The sequence below is a fragment of the Nicotiana sylvestris genome, chromosome 3 (genome assembly GCF_000393655.2).
Source record: "Nicotiana sylvestris chromosome 3, ASM39365v2, whole genome shotgun sequence".
NCBI lineage: Eukaryota > Viridiplantae > Streptophyta > Magnoliopsida > Solanales > Solanaceae > Nicotiana > Nicotiana sylvestris.
Window position 1 is genome coordinate 125,202,317 of NC_091059.1, and position 24,815 is coordinate 125,227,131.

Below are 24,815 nucleotides of genomic sequence, written 5' to 3' on the forward strand. Positions count from 1 at the left end.
TGATTCAGGAGGGACCTGATCAGACACCTGTTCACTAAGTAGAAAGCAGTATTTACTGCTTTTGCCCAGAATTTCTTGGCGATTCCATAGTCGATGAGCATTGTTCATGCCACATCTTTCAGTTTTGTTCTTTCTTTCAGCAATACCATTTTGTTGTGGAGTCCTTGGTGCAGAGAAATTGTGCATGATCCCCCTTTTTCTTTGCTTTCACTTGAATCTTCTTGACAAGAACCATTAACACCTCGAGAGTCTCCTCCTTTGTTTTGTGAACCCTTGTCCAGGTGACTCTTGAGTTTGGCAGACCACGCACCAGGTCCTTCTGAGTTAATTTATTTGGAGGTGAGAAACTTGCATACACCAATCTTTCATGCCAAATTTCCGGCTTTACCCATCTCATACCACCGGCTTTTGGAGATTCATAGTCGACTGAGTGGATGTTCTTGTTTCCTTTGTCCACTAAGACCACTCGGCCAGTAATCAGATTGGTACCTCTACTTTAGGCCATTCACATAGTACACGTTCCCAACTAGGTGCCAAAAAAAACATTCCAACTTTACATTTACTGAGAATGTACCCTCTCCTTTCTTTTTAAGGATATATTCCCTTCCTGTAGGGCTTTCAGTGAGAAGAAATTAATGATGTTTTCAGTCACGTGCTTTGATCATCCACAATCCATATTCCATCGCAATCCGCTTCCTTTCATTGTTCCTTGCACAAACAAATCAAAGGTTAGATTTAGGAACCCAAACTAGTTTGGGTCCCTTGTTATGACAGAAAGGATGAATAAGAGTTTTCCTAGTCCATATAGGCAACATCTGCTTCTTGTGAGTGGTACCTGGTCCTTTGTTAGTAGTCATTTTATCAATAAACACTTTGTTTTTCTGAACAGACTGAACCCTGGCCTGACAATTTTCTTTAAAATGCCTATTGTTCCCATAGTGGGTACATAGCCAGTTATCAAGGACAGTGACATACTTGTTGTGAGGGTTGTAAGGAGTTTTCTCCCTTTAGAACCCGATGCCCTGCCTGTTTCCACTATTGTTAAAATACATGTCAGTGACAACATCTGAGGACCAGGTCCACTTCAGAGATTTCTCAATTAATTCTTACTTTCTCCAATTCAGCTTAAAATTGCTGATTCTTCTCGAGTTCACTACATAGACTGGTTTTTACAATAGTTAATTCCTTTTCAAGCATGATGTGTGTCTCACTAGCTACTTCCTTCCCTTTCCCAAGACTCACATTCATATGTTCTATATTGAGTCCCTCAATGGTTTCCTCTAGATCGGTGCATATTACTAAAAAGTCATCCCTTTCTTCCTCAGTAGTTGTAATTTTTCCTTCTAAGATGTGTTTCTCATTGCTAAGACCTTCTATTGTTTCTTTTAGATCAACAACTACTACCATCAGGTCGTCTGTCTCATTTTCCACACTAGTTATTATTTCATTTAAGGCTTCCTTTTCTTTTTCAAGATTAGATATTGTCTCATTTAGGTCCACTACACAGACCACCAGATCATCTCTAGATTGTTCGGCCTCTTCTAATTCTATGGTCAGGATCTCCTTATCATTAACAAGGCTATAATAGGCATCAATTAGGACATTTGCTAATGACATTAGCTTCTTAGAAGAGTAGGATTTTATATTTCTCTGAACATACCTGAAGTTTACCTCATCATCTTCATCTTCTTCATCATCATCGGACTGAGCCATCAACGTGAACAGTGAATCATACTTCGTTGCTTCAGTTTCCACTGCCATCATGGAACTATTTTCTGCATTTGGTTCCCTTTCGGATTCACTAGAGGAGTCTCCCAAAGCATCAAGAGCATGCTTAATAATATTGTCCGCTGCACTTTTTCGATTGAATCGTTTGTCTGGAACCAGGTTCCTTTTTGCTGCTTTGTCAGGATTTTATTTGTATTGCTCCTATTTCGCGAGTGAGTTGTCTTTGATGAAATGCCTTGGCTTTCCACAACTATGACAGAGATCGTTGTTCCTTTCTTTACTTGAACTGCCCCACTTTGGTATACCACCATTTCTTCGAACCATCTTTTGAAATCTCTTAGTAAGATAGGCCATGTCACTATCTTCATCACTTGAGTCACTGCTTTCAGCTTTGAGTACCGGGTTCTTTTCCTTCTTAGGCTCTCTTCTTTCACTATCTTTCTTTCTTTTCATCTCGTATGTCTTTAGATTACCAATCAACTCATCCATAGTCAGAGTTTGTAGATATTTAGCTTCAGTAATGGCATTTACCTTACTTTCCAAAGAACCAGGTAGAACGCTAAGGATTTTTCTTACAAACTTGTTTCTGGGAATGACATCTCCAAGTGAATGAAGCTTATTTATGATGGAGGTGAATCTGGTGTGCATATCTTGTATAGACTCATCATCCTTTATCCTAAGGAGCTCATATTCCGTGGTGAGCATGTTGATCTTAGACTGTTTGACCTGAGTAGTTCCTTCGTGTGCGGCTTGCAATGCTTCCCATATTTCTTTGGCAATATCACAAGCTGAGACTCAGTTGTACTCATCAGGTCCTATGCCACACATCAAGATTTTCTTGGCATGATAGTTCTTTTCTACAGCTTTTTTGTCAATGTTAATGTACTCTTTTCTACCTTTAGGCACCATTGGTCCTATTTCTTCAAGCTTTTTCATGGGGACATATGGACTATCACAAATGATGGCCCACAGTTCTAAATCTTCTGCCATCATAAAATCATGCATGCGGGTCTTCCACCAGCCATAATACTGACTATTGAATCTGGGAGGTCTGTAGGTTGATTGTCCTTCCTCAAAGTTGGTGGAACAGCCATTGAAATCCTTTCTAGGTGTTAACCTTTTAGAAAAAACCTGCTCTGATACCAATTATTTGTTTGTATGAGTCCACCAAACTGTAGAGTACCTGGTCCTATATTAGATACTGCTGAGAATGCTCTAGAAACTGAAAGTAAAGAAGATAAGGGATTTTACATGAAAAAATCCCATACAAGGGGATAAAAAACCACGACCTACTCTTGTAGGCTTTTAACTTCACTAACTTGAAATCTCCCTATTACAAGCCACTTTGCAATAACCCTATTACAAAGACTTCAGCTAACTAGTGATGCTCTCACCACAAGACACTTTATAACTCTCCTAGTTACAAAGGCTTTAAACTTATGACTATTCCTAGTCACAACATAAACTCGGAAGTTTATGGATTTTTTGTTTTTTCCTAAGACAACGCTTCTAGGAAATACAATGAAAAGCAAATAACAAGATTACAACTCAACTATGGATATACATAAACTCTTTTAGAAATTGATCCTTAGTGGAGTTGTCTTCTTGTTCTTGACACACCAGTGACTTCAATGCCGGATAAACACTGTTATGCTTGAGGGAGTATCACTGAATGCACAAAAAAAATGTTGTGCCTTGCACCAGGTTATCATATCACAAAAGACATCACAACAGATAGTGATGTCAATTCTTGGTACATGCTTCTTCCCAATGAGAAGTGACTGTTGTACTATCTGCACAGCCACTTCTATGCAGTTGCGTTCTAGTTGGATAGTCTACTTGTACTTCTGTCAGAGAACACTACCGGACCAGGTCCTAGTTGTGTTCCTCTTCTGTAACAGTGCGAGATGGTCACTTTCTGCTACTACATTCCAGCTGTACAGTTGACTTGTACTTCTGTCAGAGAATCCTTAGGGACTAGGTCCCTGTTGTGTTCCTCTTTATAATGATTGTGGCATGTCCCTATTGTGTTCCTCTTTATAATGATTGCGGACAGTCACTAACTTGTACTTGTGTCGGAGAACCCTAAGGGACCAGGCCACTAGGGTCCTGTTGTGTACCTCCATGTGGTCGTTCATTCATTTGCTGATTTTCAGACTTGGACCAGGTTAGTTGAAATGTATACCATGTGGGCCAAGTTCTCTATCTAGTTCTTCACAGCAAGTTTTTTAGCTCAACAAAACATAAGACGCATAAGGCCAAGACATTAAAAATCCATCAATAACCAATTTACATCAAAAATCCCGAAATTGGCCAAATTCAACCCTCGAGCCCATGTCTCGAATTCCCATAGAAATCACAAAACTAGAATCCTTACACTCTCCCGAGTTCATACATATCAAATATACCAAAAAATCAATCACAAATGACCCCTCAAATCCCTAATCAAAGGTCTCCAATTTCAAGCCCTAGTCCTTCAATTTTTAACCACAAATTTCCCTACATTTCAAGCCTAATCAGTGAAATAACACCATAGAAATGAGTTCTAGGTTTAACAACCTTACCTCAATGAAGCTCCTATGAATTCCTACTTCAAAACTCCTAAAAAACTCCAAAACCGATTTAAAAATGGTGAAGAAAGGCTAAAAATCGTGAAGTCCATAATATATATGTTCTGCCCCAGCTAAACCGCTTCTGTGGTCACAATCTCGCACCTGCAGACCCGCACCTGCGGTCCCAGGTGCGCATCTGCACAAGTCACTTAAGCGCCCAATACCGCACCAGCGATCAAAAATCCTGCACCTGCGTTATCGCAGGTGCACTTGAACAATCGCTTCTGCGGTTCCAGCACCCATGTCCATTCTCGCATCTGTGACCCTCTAGGCACTTTTGCGAGCCCGCAGGTGCGGTTATGACAGGAGTTTCAGCTCTTCAGCTCCAAATTCCAACTCCAAACCTCCCGTCAACCATACGAAATCACCCTAAGGCCCCCGGGACCTCAACCAAAAGCACGAACAAGTCATATTCCACTATCCAAACTTATACCAATCTTCGAAATACCTAAAACAACATCGAATCAACCAAATAACATCGGATTCAAGCCTAAGGTTCCAAAAACTTTAGAATTCCTCTTTCGATCAAAAAGCCCAACAAACCTCGTCAGAATGACCTGAAATTTTGCACACATGTCATAAATCACACAACGGACCTACTCCAATTTCCAAAATTCCATTCCGACCCCTATATCAAAATCTTACCTATCAACCGAAAAACGCCAAAATTTCCATTTCGTCAATTCAAGCCTAAATCTATTCTGGACCTCCAAAACACATTTCGATCACGCTCCTAAGTCTCAAATTACCTCCCGAAGCTATCCGAACCATTGGAATCCAAATCACAACCCTTTTTCACTAGTCAACATCCGGTTAACTTTTCCAACTTAAGCTTACTCAAAAGTGACTAAGTGTCTCAGACCTTACCAAAACCTCTCCGAACCCGAACCAACCAACCCGATGACACATAATACAGTTGAACAAGACAATAAGAAGCAGAAATAGGGGAAACAGAGTGGTAACTCATGAAACGACGGATCGGGAAACAAACATTCCTCCTCGAATGAGTCAAGAAACATACCTGAAGTCTCAAATAGGTGAGGATATCTGCTCCGCATCTCCACTGCACTTTCACTGAACCTATATCCTTTAACCTCAACTTTCGAACCTGACGCTCCAAAATAGCTATTGGCTCCACATCATAAGTCAAATCATCATCTAACTAAATCGTGCTGAAATCCAAAACATGAGATGGATCGCCAATATACTTACGGAGCATAGAAATATGAAATACCGGATGCACACTCAATAAGCTGGGTGGCAAAGCAAGCTCATAATCCACCTCCCCAATCCTCCGAAGCACCTCAAAAGGCCCAATGAACCGATGACTCAATTTACCCTTCTTCCCAAATCTCATAACACCCTTCATGGGTGAAACCTTCAATAGAACCTTCTCACCGATCATGTAGGACATGTCCCGAACCTTCCTGTTAGCATAACTCTTTTGTCTCGACTGCATTGTACGAAGCCTCTCCTGAATCACCTTCACCTTGTCTAAAGCATCCTGCACCAAGTATGTACCCAATAGTCTAGCCTCACCCGGCTCAAACCAACCGACCGGAGATCTACACCGCCTCCCATACAAAGCCTCATATGGAGCCATTTGAATACTCGACTGGTGTGAGCACCTAATTTTTGACAATATTTAATTTTTTAACACTTCTTCTATGTAAATATGTTAGGGGTTTTAACCTACAATTTTTAGCTTTGTTATACTTTTTATTATTAGGTAAAAATACAAAATTTTAAAAGGTGAATTATTATTATTAATATTATTTTTATTTTTATTTTTATTTTAAAATAATAAAAAAATTCAGAAAAATATTAATTTTTTTTAATTTTTAGGAGTGATTTAAAAAATAAGAAAAAGGGAAGTATTGAATAAAAAAATAAAAGTAAAAGTAGGTGTAATTCTCTTTTAAAAAGTAAAAGAAAGTAGAAAATTTAAAAAATAAAAGTAAAGTTTTGTGGAAATTTTTTAAAAAATAAAAAGTAAAAGAAAGTTGGAATTAAAATTAATATAAAGGTATTTGAAAATTAAAAAAAATTAAAGTAAAAGAAAGTAGAATTATTAAAAGAAAAGCAAAAGAAAGTGGATTGTTTTTTAAGAAAGTTAAATAGGTGGAATTCTCTTTTAAAAAGTAAAAAAAAGTGGGATTTTTAAATAAGATAAAAGTAATTAAAGTTGAAATTTGAAAAATAAAAGTAAAGAAAGGTGGGATTTCTTTTTATAAAAAATAAAAAAAGCAATTTGTAAGTGGGATTTCTTTTAATTAAAAAATAATAAAATAATAAAATATTTTTTAAAAAAAATCAGAAAAAATTTCGAAAATTTTGCTATAAATAGAAGAGAAAATTTGAGATGAAAAAAAAAAGAAGAAGAGAGGGGGAGGAGAGAAATTTAGGTTGAAGGTTTTCATTAAATATTTCTTTCAACATTTCGGACCTTGAATCTTGGGTTTGAAGAAGAGTTGATAGAGATTTTGTTGTTGCTGCTGTATTGACTCTACAACTTTCAGATTTTATTCATCTGAATTCACTCTCTTGTAGGTATGTAACTCAAGCTCTTGAGTTAAAAAATATTGGAGCATCTTTATTGAAGCAGAAGTAAATTGATTTGGTTCTTTTGATAAAGTTTTTTTGGTATTGGATCTGTTCGCATGAATGATGTTTCTTTGATTGAGTGAATTGAGATTTGCAAATGTTAACGTTATTTTAGTATGTTCATGCTCTGTCTCGTTTTTGTTTTTTTTCTTTATTTTATTTTATTTTTTACTTTTTTTTATTTTTCTTGGCTCGTGACTTGTAACTAGCAGGTATTGTTTTGTTTATATTTAGATTTCAAGATCATGTAGCACCATGTTCATATTTTGAAATTTAAAGAAGTATGTGAAGTTGAACAATTTGTCAACGTTAAGATGTAAAAAAAAAAATAGATTGCGTTAGTAGAATGATCTAATTTTCAATTTATGTTATTGGCTGCATATTTTCTTAAATTAACCATGTGAAGATTCAACTTCTTCTTCTTCAAAATGGTACTGTAGAAGTTATAGTGGTGATACAACAACTTTCTCTTTAGCATAGTGTTAAATAAATTAATTACTTTATGTGTTCTTTGTTATAATCAAGTTTAAAATGCATTTTTGTATGTCCATGTTTGTTTTGTTCCTTCTGGTTCATCCGAATAGTTCTTAGCATGATTTCCTTTTCTTTTTGTGCTCACATGGTCATTTAAGATTCATTATTTTGCTATAAAATTTTGTCAGTTTCTTTCTAGAATTTGAAATCGAAAGTCTGTCTTTTGAAGATGATATGGAGATGAACCCAAAGCTGACACTTGTCTTTTGTTATTTTCACATAAATACCAACTCCACCTTTTTGAATTATAGTATTCTATAACAAAAGGCTCCAGTGATATACATGTAGCTAACCTATTTCTTTAGGTCTTTTGTACTTATCAATTATACCACTCCATCCACAATAAACCTCAAAACGCATGTCCCTCATTTAATTAATTTTAAATCCATAGAATTCGAGGCATGCTATTTAGCGTATTTTCTATGGCCCTCGCAAAGTTGAAAAATGTGTAGTTGCTTTAGGCGCGTAATTTAAAATTACTTTCCTAAACTCGGGTGTGCATTTCATGTGACCCAAATCCAAATCCCAACAACGTTAAATAAAATGTGTCGTGGACCGCGGGTGCATTTATGTGACGTGGTTCAAGACATATTTTAAATGACGTTGCAATCTTCCTAAAAATGAATAAGAGCGGTTAATAAGTTAAAATTGAACCATAGGCTAAAACATGTATTAAAATCAGATAATAGGCCAATTATAACAGTTGAGAGACCGTGCTAGAACCACGGAACCGGGGAATGCCTAACACCTTCTCTCGGGTTAACAGAATTCCTTACCCGGATTTTTGTGTTCACGGACTGTAAAACAAAGTCAATCTTTTCCTCGATTTGAGATTTGAACCGGTGACTTGGGACACCATAAATTATCCCAAGTGGCGACTCTGAATTTTTAATAATAAATGAATCCCGTTTCGATTGTCACTTTAAGTTGGAAAAAACTCCCTTATACCCTTTTCGGGGTGTAGGAAAAAAGGAGGTGTGACAGCTCTGGCGACTCCGCTGGGGACAAGAACCCAGAATCTCTGGTTCAGGGTTCAGAATTCGATCTTAGAATAATTGTTATTATTTGGCTTTATTTATTATCTGATTTTATTACATGTTTGGGCCTAATGTGCTAAATGTTGCTTTTACCGCTTTGATATTATCTGAGCTGTATATAAACTGCTACGAAACCCTTCTCTTCTCATCTTCGGGGATGTGCTCGTTGGTCGAGACTCCCTATTCTGTTAGTGTCATATCTTGAAATAATAAAGAGGCTTGGATAAGTTACTAAGCCGGATGGCCTTTTGGTTCCCGGTACGTAGCCCCTTCCACGGCTCGAGTTGTCCGCTCGGGTACACAAGTCTAAAACAAATACCCAGGTTTTGAACCTAGAATAACTGAGCCTCATGTCGGATCCCTAGTAGGAACGTTTGTTTGCATCATGTGCATTTGACTTTAGAGACTCAACACAGGGATTGGGTCTATCTAGGACAGGTGTACCTGAAATTAAAAGACCATCTTGATGCATCCTATGTGCTACATGTTGCATTTATTCAAGGGTAAAAGAGTCATTTGGCGGACCAATGATAGTTGAGGGCAAATGAAAAAAAAAAAAAAAGAGGGTGAAGTGTGAGGATGAAGCGAGTAGGGCCCAATTATATTTTTGTTACATTTTATTAAGAAATAAAGAGCATGGAAACTTCAAAAAGATTTTGCACTTTTTATCATTTTTAAAAAAAAATCAAAAATCAAAAAAAAAGGGAAAAAGAAAAAAAAAAGAGTTTACATGTTTCATCATTTTTCAAAAAAAAAAAAAAAGAAGAAACAAATATTTTCTCTAAATTAGTTGTTATTTTTATTTTTTGCCTGTATCCAATTTGCCCGAACTACGCATATATGATTCTCGTCTTTCGAGGCATGATACGTAGGCAACCCACATAGGGTCCGGTCTTCCTAGTAAATCTTAGGTTCTTGGCTTTGCAGGGTCATAGCCAAATTTTGCACTTCTAACCACCTTTTGGTCAAATAAGCTATTTTGCAAAAATAGCCTCAATCATGTATTGCATGTGTCTTAGGGAATATTATTGTGTCACATAGTGCTAGTTTAAGTTTTCCCATACAGGTGTGGATCTATTTACTGGATTTTGAGCAAGACAGATATCCCAGGATCATTGCATTCAGGAGCTGCTCGAGGAGCCATTTTATGTTTTTGAGTTAATTGTTTTTGTTTTGTTTTCCAGTCTTGTATAGTAGTATTTAGTCTTTTAGGTGATGTTAGAGTTTGTAATAGTCAGTTTAAGTTTGTCGAGTCTTTTGTTATTGTATTTATTATTTTGTATGTGGAAATGTGTTACAAGTCGAAAATCCAGAAAAAAAAAAGAGAAGAAATTTTGCATTTTTGTTATAAGAAATAAAAAAAATTCTCCTTTGAGATTGTTTTTCCTTTAGGCAATTAATATCTAGGACTTAAAATAAATTTTTTTTATATTTCCTCTACTATATTATGACCAAATTCAAAAAAAAAGAGAATTTTCTTTTAGTACTTCTTTAAAATCCTTCTTTAAGGTATTAATTCCAAAATCCAAAAAGATTTTCTTTTGAGGTGTTTCTTGGGGAAATTAGTGAAAAATGAAAAAAAAATCTTTTTTATTTTCATTAGAACTTTAGGATACTGTACATAGAAAAAAAAAACATATTTTATGCTTTGTTTATCATTAGAAATTCTTCTTTAGGAAATCAAAATTGAAATCCAAAAAATATTTTGTTTTATCTTTTTCATTGCTTGTTTCGAAACCTTACATCAGAATATCAAATGAAAATTCTAAATATTTTTCTGTGGTTCACTCTTTAGATTTTCTTCCTAAAAAAGGAATCAAAAAATATCTTTCTCTTCTAGAGTTTTTCCTTAATAGAGTATTTGTTTCAAAGAAAAGAAAAAAAATTCGTTAAGCTTGAGTTTAAAATAGGTTATAGAACATTAAGTTTAGAAAATTCAAAAAAAAAAAGATTTGCTTCATTTATTTCTCTTTTCTCAGCAGAGTAGTCATTAAGGTAAAAAGAAAAGAAAAAGAAAAAGAAACAGAGAATGTCAGTTTGTTTCCTTTATTCCCGATCTTCCCGAACTACGCAAAGATCTGATTTATACGGCGTCATGATACGTAGGCAACCTACATAGGGTTCGATCAAATCATTTTTTATTTATTAAAAGAAAAAAAAAAGAGGAAAAAAGAGAGAGAGAGAAAAAACAAAAAAAGATGTGAAATTATGGGATGTGAGAAATGAGAAGGAAGAAAAAGAGCGATAATCAGAAAGAAAAAAAAAAGGGAAAGAAAATGAGCGAGCTAAGAAGTGCGAGGAAAGAAAAGTAAAGAGAGGATTCAAATGGACAAATTGGGATGATGTCAAGTGACCTTATGACCCTCGAAGTCATTCTAGAACCGTTAATTATGGCTAGGTGCATGGCATGCAATGTGATATTTTTGTTGTTAAATACCCTAACGCTAACGTGATGGCCTCATTTTGTTATATTCATAGCAGAAGGGTGGTTGGTTTGTGGTTTTTAAAGTGGTAACTCTTCTCTACAACACAAAGTCAAAAGGCAATGGCAGACAATAACAGAACTGAGTTGGTTGATACTGGTGCCCAAAAGCAGTTGGTTGAAAAGGACAATGGGTTGGTTGAAGAGGTAAAGATGTTAATACAACACATGGTGGACATGTATCAGGCTTGGATGACTGGGAAGGCACCACCCCCGCCACCACCTAGCTTCATAAATACTACCCTTACCCAAACACCGGTCACAGTGCCAGATGATCCCCCATACTCTCCAGATCCACCCGCTTATCATGGCTTTCCCAACCACCCTAGTAGCTCCATCACTCATCTTCCAATTACTTTTCCCAAAAATTGCCCTCCGGCCTTATCCACCATCCCCAACAATGAACACCCACTCAAAGCTCATGATGCCCAATATTACCCCTTAGAGGTTTCCCATAAGGTTCCCAACTCATATAAGCAGGGTCCGCGGGATGGGCCTCATGTTTTAAATGAAGAGTTCACAGGAAGAAAAGGGCGATACAGGATGCCCAGGAGGCTGAAAGGCATAGAACAGTCCCTAAAGAACAAGCAAGGAATGGGAGACCAGGGTAGCATGTCTTACAAAGAATTGTCTATGTCTCCCGACGTTCGTCTGCCTGCGGGGTTTAAAGTGCCAAAGTTTAACTTGTATGATGGGTGTGGGGATCTGGTAGCCCATTTGAGGGATTATTGTAGTGAAATAAGAAGTGTTGATGAGAAAGATGATTTGTTGATGGCATACTTCAGTGAGAGCCTGACTGGGGAAGCTTTGGAATGGCATAATCGTCAAGATGTTGGTAAGTGGCCTACATTGGGTGACATGGCTCAAGATTTTGTTCGATACTTTCAATACAGATCAGGTGTTACCCCAGATCGTTCCTCTCTATCTAAAATGGAAAAGAAGCCGGAGGAAAGCTTTAGGGAGTTGTGAAGGGAGCAAGCGGCTCGAGTCAATATCCCGATTGGTGAAGAAGAAATGGTTGAGCTTTTCCTACAAGACCAGGGGACCACCTACTTCAGTCATTTGATCCCGGCCATGGGGAAGCCTTTCAATGATGTGTTAAAAATGGGGGAGCTAGTAGAAGAGGGAATCAAGTCATGCAAAATCATGAGTTGTTCGAAAAACATTCAGAACATCCTAGTAAGCTTGGGTGAAAGAAAGAGAAACAGAAAAGATGATCCAATGGGCTTCCCCGATCAATACTTCCAACCTCGACATCGTCCCCGTGGATATCCTTATGCACTAGATGATCCTCCCCAATTCCACTTCTCTCCACATAACTCCCAAAGTCATACATCACTCTCCAGTACCCAGCTCCACAAAATGCCTATCCACCTCCACGAGCCTATCGAAAACCCCCTGGATCAGGTTTTCGGCCCAATAAAGCATTTAAGAATGAGAGGTTGCTGAAAAAAGAAAAGGCTTTCACCCCATTGGGAGTGTCATATGCCAGTTTGTTCCAAAATTTGAAGCAATTGGACATGTTGTAGCTGATTCATATAAAAATGTCAAACCCTCTGTCAAAGAAGTTTGATTTTTCTCAAAGGTGCGCATATTGCTCAGATGCCCTGGGGCATGACATAGAGAAGTGTTGGAATCTGAAGAAAGCAATTCAGAAGCTTATTAATGCAGGTGTCATTGTCGTGCAAAATCCAAATGCAGCAGACACTAGCCAAAGTCCATCGCCTGCTCGCAATGAGACGCACATGGTGAGTATGATTTGTTTTAAAAAGGAATATGAAGATTCTTCTGAGATCCTCGAAGGCCCACGCGCTGCAAAGTTTTCACTTCTATCAGAGGTTGATCTTAAGAACGAGCTAGGAAAGGGAACCCTAAAACAATTTGTTAAGAACAATGTGATGGAAGTTCGTGAAGGTCTTAGTAATGTTGATGCAGAATTCAATGGCTAAGATGTTGAGCTTGGCAATTGGAGAGGCGCTCCTGTCTTGGTTAGCCAGGGAGGAGTTTTGGTGGTTTATTTTGTTGTCATTTCTGTTGTCCGGGTTATTTCAGGGTTGTAATCCAGATATTGTCTTGTGACTCAAACCCTTCTATCCTCTTATTTTGCCTAGTTTGTTTAGTCTAGTAGCCTACTTAGTGTTTTCTAGGTTTATGCTAGGTTTGTAACCCCAGTCTAGTTTGTCTGTTTTGTTGTCCAAATCCTTTCACCATCTGTCTAATGCAAGTTTCTGCTTTCTGTTATTTCTAGTCATTTTTGTTTAGTTATCTTTTCCTTTATAGTCCTTTTCCTGTTGACTCTAGTGATGTGACATGCACGCGTAATTCTCAGTCTGGTTTTAAAAGTCAGTTTAATCACGAAGCAATGAAACAATGTTGAAGATGTAAGGACATTTGAGGGAAATAAGTAAAGGCATTTTGAGATCACTTCAAGCCCGAATTGTGTGAAACTGGGGCAGATAGAACATAAAGAACCCCTATTGAAATACATCCTGCCGTATCAATTTGAAGATAAAAGCAAGTTTGCCCCAAATTTGTAGGGGGGCATTCGTGGTAATGAGAGTAAGAGTGTTATTCAATGGTGCTTTGTATATGACAAATGTAGAAGGCGAATGTGTGGGTACGGCCATCAAGTCTGGCGCAACCAAAAGATGTTACGAATGTTTTACTTGGTTTGTTTAATTGTGTTGTTTGTACTTGGAATGTTTTGAAGGTTAGAATGACGAAGGTATTTTGTTCTTCTATCTAAACACTTTATCCCTCGTCACCCCTTTTGAGCCTTATTTATTTTCTTTCATACCCCTCTTTCGGAATCAGTAGTGAATATCATAAACACAAGCATGAAAGATAAGAAAAGGAAGAAAGAAAAGGAGAAAGAAAAGGAAAGAGAAAGAAAGAAAGAAAAAGAGAAAAAAAAAGAAAAAAGAAGAAAAGAGAAAAGAAGAAGAAAAATAATAAAAAGAAAAAGAGAAAAGCAAAAGAGAAAAAAAGAGAGAAGAAAGAGAAAAGAAAAGAAACACAACAAACAAAGTAATTTCTATGACATGAACTACGTTCGACCTGATTCCTTTTAAGGAGACGTAGGCAGCATCACGGTTCAGTCCCATCAAAATAAAAATCCAAAAGTCCTCAAGCAAAGAAACTGGGGCAGAAGTTGTGTTTGCTGTAAGAAATCTGATTCCAAAAGTTGTAATTTTAAACCCATGTCGAAATTGTTTTGAGCCTTTGATACTCTTTTCTTCTAACCCTATCCAAAAGCCCACATTACGGTCCAAAGAAAGACCTTCTGACCAGTATTCGAGAGATGCCAAGTCGAGCAAATAGAGGTGATTCATATCAGGGTAACACTCTGGTCCAAGCAGGAAAAGTAATGAAAATGAGAGAGTCTTATCGGTGAAAACCCTCATAGGCACCGTAAGGCGACGGGAGTTGATAGAAATACAAATGAAAGAGTCTTATTGGTGAAAACCTTCACGGGCACCTTGAGGGCACGGAAGTTTAGAGAAAAAATCAAAAGAGAGAGGCTTAATGGTGAAAACCCTTTGGGCACTACAAGTCGAATAAGGATTGTAAATTAGATTGGATAATCGGAGCATTGAAGCCCAGTTTCATGGCTTAGAGGGTACAACAATAGTTGAACATCAGACTTGCTTGACAGAATAGGTCACAGGTGCATGTCATGGTCGTTAGAGTTGGTATCCAATCTGATAGGTTTCTCCTTTGTAGTTTTCTTGTTAGGAATCATCTCTTTCCCTTATCCTTTACTCTGTTTATTTTGTCGTGTTTTCTGAGTCTATTTGGTCAAAACAAGTGAGAAATGACTTCAAAATTTTCCACCAGCTTTCCAAGTGCACAAAATGAGATCTGGCTAGCACATCAAAGCATCATAAGTCAGGAAAGAACAACAAGCGCACTGAGCTGGTAACAATCAACATGCGTTGGGATCCATGTGAAATACAAGGGACAAAAAAGGTGGTAAACCAGTGACAAGCAAGATCTTCCATGCATAAATCAAAGCTATAATGGCAAGTGATGGAGCAATAGACCTCAAGACCAAGGCCAGTGATTTAAATCAGGAAAGAACAACGTGCGCATTGAAGTTGGTAATAATCAATATACCGTGGGGATCATGTGAAATACAAAGGTTTGGTAGATGTCGGTTCATGAGCAATGCAACAGATAGAAGGTATTGGGTCTGAACGGATCAGAGGTATTTTCTGTGATAAGGGTGAGAGAGAAAGTGGCCAGTCAATAAACAGGCAAGGTCTTTCAAGTTGAAACCAAAGTTATCATAGGAAGTGAAGAAGCAATCGCCCTCAAAGTCAATGCCACAAACCAACCACCATATTTATAAACTCACAAGTTTTCTTTGTTTGAAACAGGGACAAAAATTGTGTCCAAATCAAAGCTTTGAAGTTTGATTTTTTTTTCAAGTGGCATGCCAAAATTTTGTCAGCCCAAAGGCGATTTGAGAATGGAAAAGGAAACTTTGTTCGATCTGTAGGAACCCTCCATGAGGAAAAGCATGGTTCAGAGGCAAGAAATTTTGTTCGTTCTGCAGAGATCCTCCAGAAAGAAAGCATGGCTCAGGTAAGTTCATTCTCGGCTTTTCAGGACCCTCCTGGACAATGGGATTTAGTTCTAAGACCTTCATAGAAAATTAGATTTAGCATAAGTTTTACCTTTAGGAAATAGGATTTAGCTTTGAAATTGTCACTCTTAATATGAGATTTATTTTGAAATTTTCAGGACCCTCCTGGAAAATGGGACCTAGTTTAAAATTCAAAACAATCATGAGTAGCAAGATCTAGTATAAATGTACCCCAAAAGAATATAAGTTGGCTTTAATGCTTTTATTGTTAGGATAGGATTTAATTTGAAGTTTTCAAGACCCTACTGGAAAATGGGACCTAGTTTAAAAATCGAAACAATCATAAGTAGCAAAATCTAGCATAAATGTACCCCAAGGAATATAAGTTGGTTTCAAAGTTTGCATGTTTGAGATAGGATTCAATTAGGAGTTTTCAGGACCCTACTAAATAATGGGACCTAACTTTAAGATTTCCATTAACAAGGTTTAGCATAAGTTTTGTTGTAGGGTAATATAATTTAGCCGTAAAATTGTCACTCTTAAGATAAGACTTGATTTTTGATTGTCAGGACCCTCCTGGATAATAGGACGTAGTTTAAAACTGGCTTGCATAACAAGATTTAGCAGAAGTAACACCTTTAGAAGATATAACTTAGATTTAAAATTGTCGTTTAGCTAAGAGTTGTCAGGACCCTCCTGGATAATGGGGAGTAGTTTAAGACCCTCTTAGATAACAAGATTTAGCAGAAGTCATACCTTTAAAAGATATAGCTTAGACTTAAAATTGTCGTTTAGTTAAGAGTCGTTAGGACCCCCTGGATAATGGGACCTAACTTTCAAATTCTTAGTAATATGATTCAGTTTAACACTCACAGATGCGCCCAGCTACCAAACTGGGGCAGAGAATTTTCTTTTGTTTTGTCTATTTTTGTTGAAATCAGGTGCCTATCTGAAGAACAGGGAGAGCAACACGGATGTTAAAGATAAGAGCGTGACCAAGTACTAGCAATCAGGCGTCCACCTGGAGAACAAGGAACAACATTTGAAGTATCAGCAATCAGGCGTCCACCTGGAGAACAAGGAAAAGCAGTTGAAGATTCAGTAATCAGGCGTCCACCTGGAGAACAAGGAACAACAATTCAAGTTTCAGCAATCAGGCGCCCACCTGGAGAGCAAGGGAATACAATTCAAGTTTCAGCAATCAGGCGCCCACCTGGAGAGCAAGGGAGTACAGTTCAGGTTTCAGCTTTCAAGTTCTTAGTAATATTTGGTAATATGATTCAGTTTAACACTCACATATGCGCCCAGCTACCAAACTGGGGAAGAAAATTTTCTTTGTTTTGTCTATTTTTGTTAAAATCAGGGACCCGCTTGGAGAACAGGGAGAAGCAGTTCAAGTTCAGCAATCAGGAGCCCACCTGGAGAACAAGGGAATACAATTCAAGTTCAGTAATCAGGCGCCCACCTGGGAGAAAGGGAATACAATTCAAGTTTCAGCAATCAGGCGCCCACCTGGAGAGCAAGGGAGTACAGTTCAAGTTTCAGCTTTTAAGTTCTTATTGATATTTGGTAACATGATTCAGTTTACACTCACATATGTGCCCAGCTACCAAACTGGGGCCGAAATTTTTCTTTGTTTTTGTCTATTATGTTGAAATCAGGCACCCACCTGAAGAGCAAGGGAATATAATTCCTGTTTTGGCAATCAGGCGCCCACCTGGAGAGCAAGGGAATACAATTCTAATTTTGGCAATCAGGCGCCCACCTGGAGAGCAAGGGAATACAATTCAAGTTTTGGCAATCAGGCGCCCACCTAGAGAGCAAGGGAATACAATTCAAGTTTTAGAAATTAGGTGCCCACCTGGAGAGCAAGGGAATACAGTTCAAGTATTGGTAATTAGGAGCCCACCTGAAGAACGAAGGGAAACAGTTCAAGTTTCGAGAAAAAGTAGTGCAAGTATTGGCAATCAGGAGCCCACATGGAGAACGAAGGGAAGCAGCAAGGTTCAAAGGAGTTCAACAATCAGGAACCCACCTAAAAAATGAAGGAAAGCAGTTCAAGTTTCGAGGAAAAGCAGCGCAAGTGTTGGTAATCAGAAGCCCACCTGGAGAACGAAGGGAAGCAACAAGGTTCAAAGGAAGACAACAATCAGGAGCCCACTTGAAGAACAAAGGGAAAGCATCTCAGAATGCAATTCAAGTCAGCAACAAAGGAATCTCACTCAGAGAGTACAAGTCAGCAGGGCAGCAGAAACTTCAAGTTCAAGTTTGAAGATATAGATAAGATTCTTGTAATTCGTATATCATAGTTTAGTCTGTTTCTTTTATTTTGTCACGGTATAATAAGGAGTTCAGTAAGCAGAAATAGCAGCAATAGCAGCAAAATCACAGCTCTTCAGTAGTACCAGCTACCAAAACTTCTTGAACTACACGCGACCTGATTCCCCTATAACCCGGGATATGTAGGCTGTCCAAAACCAAGACTCGGTTGCACCCTTTTTCTTTTCTCTTATCCTTATTTCTTCCCTTTTGAATAAAAATATGTTCAAAAATTAGTCACATGGCTCACCTTATCTTTGCTTGAAAACTCTTCATGTTTCCAAGCAAAGAGGGGCAGCTGTGAGCACCTAATTTTTGACAATATTTAATTTTTTATCACTTCTTCTATGTAAATATTTTAGGGGTTTTAACTTACAATTTTTAGATTTGTTATAGTTTTTATTATAGGGTAAAAATATAAAATTTTAAAAGGTGAATTATTACTATTAATATTATTTTATTTTTATTTTTATTTTAAATTAATAAAAAAATTCCGAAAAATATTAATTTTTTTTAATTTTCAGGAGTGATTTAAAAAATAAGAAAAAGGGAATTATTGAATAAAAAATAAAAGTAAAAGTAGGTGGAATTCTCTTTTAAAAAGTAAAAGAAAGTAGAAAATTAAGAAAATAAAAATAAAGTTTTGTGGAAATTTTTAAAAAAATAAAAAGTAAAAGAAAGTTGGAATTAAAAAATAAATATAAAGGTATCTGAAAATTAAAAAAAATTAAAGTAAAAGAAAGTAGTATTTTTAAAAGAAAAGCAAAAGAAAGTGGATTGTTTTTTTAAGAAAAGTTAAATAAGTGGAATTCTCTTTTAAAAAGTAAAAAAAAAAAGTGGGATTTTTAAATAAGATAAAAGTAATTAAAGTTGGAATTTAAAAAATAAAAGTAAAGAAAGGTGGAATTTCTTTTTATAAAAAATAATAAAAGCAATTTGTAAGTGGGATATCTTTTAATTAAAAAATAAAATAATAAAATATTTTTTTTAAAAACAAATCTGAAAAAATTTCGAAAATTTTGCTATAAATAGAATAGAAAATTTGAGAAGAAAAAAAAGAAGAAAAGAGGGGGAGGAGAGAAATTTAGGTTGAAGGTTTTCATTAAATATTTCTTTCAACATTTCGGGCCTTGAATCTTGGGTTTGAAGAAGAGTTGATAGAGATTTTGTTATTGCTGCTGTATTGACTCTACAACTTTCAGATTTTATTCATTTGAATTCACTCTCTTGTAGGTACGTAATTCAAGCTCTTGAGTTAAAAAATGTCGGAGCATCTTTATTGAAGCAGAAGTAAATTGATTTGGTTCTTTTGATAAAGTTTCTTTCGTATTGGATCTGTTCGCATGAATGTTGTTTCTTTGATTGAGTGGATTGAGATTTGCAAATGTTAACGTTATTTTAGTATGTTCATGACTCTGTCTCATTTTTGTTTTTTTTCTTTATTATATTTTTTTTACTTTTTTTTATTTTTCTTGGCTCATGACTTGTAACTAGCAGGTATTGTTTTGTTTATATTTAGATTTCAAGATCATGTAGCACCATGTTCATATTTTGAAATTTAAAGAAGTATGTGAAGTTGAACAATTTGTCAACGTTAAGATGTAAAAAAAAATAGATTGCGTTAGTGGAATGATCTAATCTTCAATTTATGTTATTGGTTGCATATTTTCTTAAATTAAGCATGTGAAGATTCAACTTCTTCTTCTTCAAAATGGTACTGTAGAAGTTATAGTGGTGATACTACAACTTTCTCTTTAGCATAATGTTAAATAAATTAATTACTTTACGTGTTCTTTGTTATAATCAAGTTTAAAATGCATTTTTGTATGTCCATGTTTGTTTTGTTCCTTCTGGTTCATCCGAATAGTTCTCAGTATGATTTCTTTTTCTTTTTGTGCTCACATGGTCATTTAAGATTCATTATTTTGCTATAAAATTTTGTTAGTTTCTTTCTAGAATTTGAAATCGAAAGTCGGTCTTTTGAAGATGATATGGAGATGAACCCAAAGCTGACACCTGTCTTTTGTTATTTTCACATAAATGTCAACTCCACCTTTCTGAATTGTAGTATGCTATAACAAAAGGCTCCAGTGATATACATGTAGCTAACCCATTTCTTTAGGTCTTTTGTACTTATAAATTATACCACTCCATCCACAATAAAACTTCAAAACGCATGGCCCTCATTTAATTAATTTTAAATCCATAGAATTCGAGGCATGCTATTTAGCATATTTTCTATGGCCCTCGTAAAGTTGAAAAATGCGTAGTTGCTTTAGGCGCGTAATTTAAAATTACCTTCCTAAACTTGGGTGTGCATTTCATGTGACCCAAATCCAAATCCCAACAACGTTAAATAAAATGTGTCGTGGATCGCGGGTACATTTATGTGACGTGGTTCAAGACATATTTTAAATGACGTTGCAATCTTCCTAAAAATGAATAAGAGCGGTTAATAAGTTAAAATTTAACCATAGGCTAAAACATGTATTAAAATCAGATAATAGGCCAATTATAACAGTTGAGCGACCGTGCTAGAACCACGGAACCGGGGAATGCCTAACACCTTCTCCCGGGTTAACAGAATTCCTTACCCGGATTTTTGTATTCGCAGACTGTAAAACAGAGTCAATCTTTTCCTCGATTCGGGATTTGAACCGGTGACTTGGGACACCATAAATTATCCCAAGTGGCGATTCTGAATTTTTAATAATAAATGAATCCCGTTTCGATTGTCACTTTAAGTTGGAAAAAACTCCCTTATACCCTTTCCGGGGTGTAGGAAAAAAGGAGGTGTGACAACTGGTAAATGTTATTATAAGCAAAATCTGCTAGCGGTAGAAACTAATCCCATGACCCTCCAAAATCAATGACACAAGAGCGCAACATGTCCTCCAATATCTGAATAGTGCGCTCGGACTGCCCGTCCATCTGAGGGTAAAAACTTGTGCTCAACTAAACCTAAGTACCCAACTCTCGTTGTATAGACCTCCAAAACTGTGAAGTAAACTGAGTGTCCCTATCTGAAATGATTGAAACTAGGACACCATGCAAATAAACAATCTCCTAGATATATATCTTTGCCAACTGCTCTGAAGAATAGGTAGTATGCACAGGAATGAAGTGCGCGGACTTGGTCAGCCGATCCACAATCATCCAAATAGCATCAAACTTTTTCAAAGTCCGTGGGAGCCCAACTACAAAGTCCATGGTGATCCGCTCCCATTTCTATTTTAGAAGATCCATCTGCTGAAGAAGCCCGTCTCTTATGCTCATATTTCACCTGCTAACAATTGAGACACCGAGCTACAAATCCCACAATGTCCTTCTTCATTCTCCTCCACCAATAATGCTGTCTCGGATCCTGATACATCTTTGCGGCACCCGGAAGAATGGAATACCACGAGCTATGGGCCTCCTCTAGAATCAACTCCCGAAGCTCATCCACGTTGGGCACGCATATTCGGCCCTGCATCCTCAATACTCCATCATCACCAATAGTCACATCTCTAGCATCATCGTGCTGGACTCAGTTCTTAAGGACAAGCAAATGAGGATCATCATACTAGTGCTCTCTAATGCGATCAAATAAGGATGCCCGAGAAATCATACAAGCCAATACCGGACTGGGCTTCAAAATATCTAACCTTACGAACAAATTGGCCAAGGCGTGGACATCAACTGCAAGAGGTCTCTCCTCAACAGGAATATACGCCAAACTCCCCATACTCACCACCTTCCTACTCAAAGCATCGGCCACCACATTGGCCTTCCCCGGATGGTACAAAATAATGATATCATAGTCCTTTAGCAACTCCAACCATCTCCGCTGCCTCAAATTGAGATCTTTCTGCTTGAACAAGTGCTGGAGGCTACGATGATCAGTACAAACCTCACAAGGCACACCATACAAATAATACCTCCAAATCTTCAATACGTGAACAATGGCAGCCAACTCCAAATGCTCGCTGGACACCACGTGCCCCAAGAAAGCCACTGAACTGAGCCAAAACTCACACTTGGAGAACTTTGCATATAGCTTCTCCTCCCTCAATCTCTGCAACACAACTCTCAAATGCTTCGCGTGCTCCTACTGACTACGTGAGTATACCAGAATATCATCAATGAAAACTATGACAAACGATCGAGATAAGGTCGAAATACATTGTTCATCAAATGCATGAACGCTGTTGGGGAATTGGTCAGCCCAAAAGACATCACCAAGAACTCATAATGACCATATCAGATCCTGAAAGCTATCTTAAAAATATCCAAGTCCCTGATCTTCAACTGGTGATAACCTGAACAGAGATCAATCTTGGAGAACACTCTCACTCCCTGAAGCTGGTCAAACAAATCATCGATACGAGGTAAGGGATACTTGTTCTTGATTGTTACTTTGTTCAACTGCCTGTAATCAATGCACATCCTCATCGTTCCATCCTTCTTCTTTACAAATTGAACAGGCTCACCCCAAGGTGACACATTACGCCGAATGAACCCCTTATCAAGGAGTTCCTAAAGCTGCTCCTTCAACTCCTTCAACTTAGCTGGTGCTATACGATATAGTGGAATAGAATTAGGCTGAGTGCCCGGCACCAGATCAATACCAAAATCAATATCATTGTCCGGCAGCATGCCCGATAGGTCTGCAGGAAACACATAGGGAAAATCCCTCACAACAGGAATAGAATCAATACTAGGAGTCTCTACACCGACATCCCTCACAAATGCTAAATATGAAAGACAACCCTTCTCGACCATCCGTTGGGCCTTCAAGAACGAAATCACACTACTGGGGACAAAATCAATCGAACCTCACCACTCAATCCGTGGCACACCGGCATAGCCAAAATAGCCCGACATGGAGATAGCCAATCCATGGCTAATATCACATCAAAGTCCACCATACAAAGCAATAACATGTCCACTCGGGTCTCCAGACCCCCAATAGTCACCATACACGACCAGTACACACGGTCCACAACAATAGTATCGACCACCTAAGTAGATACACGAATAGATGAAACAAGAGACTCACAAGGCATATCCAAATAATGAGAAAAATATGATGGCACATATGAAAAAGTGGAACCGGGATCGAATAACACAAAAGCATCTCTGTGGCAGACTAAGACAATACATGTAATCACAACATCTGAAGCAATGGCATCGAGTCTAGCTGGGAGTGTATAGAAATGGTCTTGACCACCACCTGAACGACCTCCCCCTCTAGGGTGACCCCTAGCTGACTAACCTCTACCCCTAGCTGGGTGGGTAGGTAGGGGTAAAGTAACTGGCGCTGAAGTCGATAGCTGACTCCTTTGCTGAGACGAACCCCCAAGACGATGAGGACACTACATCCACATGTGACCCAACTCTTCACACTCATCACAACTCCCTGGTGCTGGATACAGGGACTGAAGGGAACCCCTAGCACCGAAATGACTAGCAGATGCACCTAGCATAGAAAAGCGCTAAACTAATGGAGCATGGGACGAACTCTAGGCTGGAAGGGCACTAAGTGATAAATAGTTCTGATGAGAACTGTGAGAACCATGACGCGATGATGCCCCACGATAACCTGGGCGAGCTGACTGAGCATGTCTGAATGGACGACTTCTGCCTTGCTGAAACTAACCTCTCGAAGGAGCACCACCATAACTACCAGATCTTCGAGGCTTCTTGGACTCCCTCTCATCTCACTCCTAGCGATGAACTGACTCAATCTTGTGAGCAATGTCAACAACCTCCTCAAAAGTAGCACCAGACACCCTCTCCCTGGTCATGAGAATCCGAAGCTGATACGTGAGGCCATCAACGAACCTCATAATCCTCTCTCTCTCTCCATAGGAACAACCCAAACAGCATGACGAGCTAACTCCAAAAACCTCATCTCATACTGCATCACAGTCATATCTCCCTGACGTAACTGTTTGAACTACATGTGCATTTCCTCTTAGCGAAACTGTGGCACATACTTCTCCAAAAAGAGAACGGAGAATTGCTACCAAGTGTTGCACCAACAGACCTACGCCTCTCATAAGCCTCCCACCAAGTGAAGGCAGCTCCAGAAAACTGAAAAGTAGTAAATGCGACCCCGCTGGTCTCCAGAATACCTATTGTACGAAAAATCCTCTAACACTTATCCAAGAAACCCTGGGCATCCTCACCCTCTACACCACTAAAAGTCGGAGGCTGAAGTCTACCAAACCTCTCCAATCTGTGTTGCTCGTCCTCTTGCATAACATGAGCTACATAGTCCTGAACAGCTACAACCGGTTGGGCTGGAGGTGCCCCTAGTGGCTGAAGTCCCTGCACGACATTCTTAGGTGTGCGAGCAGCGAGAGTCTGAGTGTCTCCCCCGGCCTGAGAAGCTGTGGCTGTAGTAACTAAGACCTCTTGAAGACCTGGAATCACAATGAGCACAGTTGGTGCCTGAGCTGGTGCTGTCGGAACGTCCACAACTAGGACCTGATCATGAACTAGGGCGGCTGGTGGATCTGCAGGTGCTGCCCTAGCTGTTGTACGGGCTATACCCCTGCCCCTACCATGGCCTCGATCGCGTCCTCAGCCTCTAGTGGCCCCAGCTGGTGGTACTGGTGGTCATCCATCCTGACAGGTTGCACGTGTCCTCACCATCTGTGAGAGAATAAAATAACAAAAGTTTAGTACTCGGATCAACGGATTCGCACGACAAAAATTTCAAGAATATGAAGTTTTCCTAAAGGTTCTGCAGCGTCTCGAGGATAAATATAGACATCTCTGTATTGATCTGTGAGACTCTACTAAACCTGCTCATGACTCATGAAACCTATGTAACTTAAGCTCTAATACTAACTTTTCACGAACCTAAGCCGGACCCGGTCATGATGGTGCATTTCGTGAAACAAGGCCAGCCGACACAAACC

The 24,815-nt window shown here is 38.2% G+C and overlaps 1 protein-coding gene across 1 annotated transcript; it reads right to left on the reverse strand.

The window, feature by feature from the left end:
• Window positions 1-1,125: 1,125 nt before the first annotated feature.
• LOC138887990 (kinetochore protein SLK19-like) lies at window positions 1,126-2,718 on the reverse strand. The gene is made up of 3 exons (XM_070169784.1): window positions 2,625-2,718; window positions 2,202-2,516; window positions 1,126-1,850 (listed from the first exon to the last, which is right to left on the reverse strand). The coding sequence occupies exons 1-3, from the start codon at window positions 2,716-2,718 to the stop codon at window positions 1,126-1,128; spliced, it is 1,134 nt and encodes a 377-aa protein (XP_070025885.1).
• Between the last annotated feature and the right edge of the window lie 22,097 nt (window positions 2,719-24,815).

Coding starts and splice junctions, on each gene's coding strand:
- LOC138887990 (XM_070169784.1), bottom strand. CDS start 2,718: ATGGCAGAAGATTTAGAACTGTGGGCCATCATTTGTGATAGTCCATAT. Junction 2,517..2,624: donor AGGACCAATGGTGCCTAAAG/GTAGAAAAGAGT, acceptor ACTGAGTCTCAG/CTTGTGATATTGCCAAAGAA. Junction 1,851..2,201: donor GACTATGGATGAGTTGATTG/GTAATCTAAAGA, acceptor GAAAAAGTGCAG/CGGACAATATTATTAAGCAT.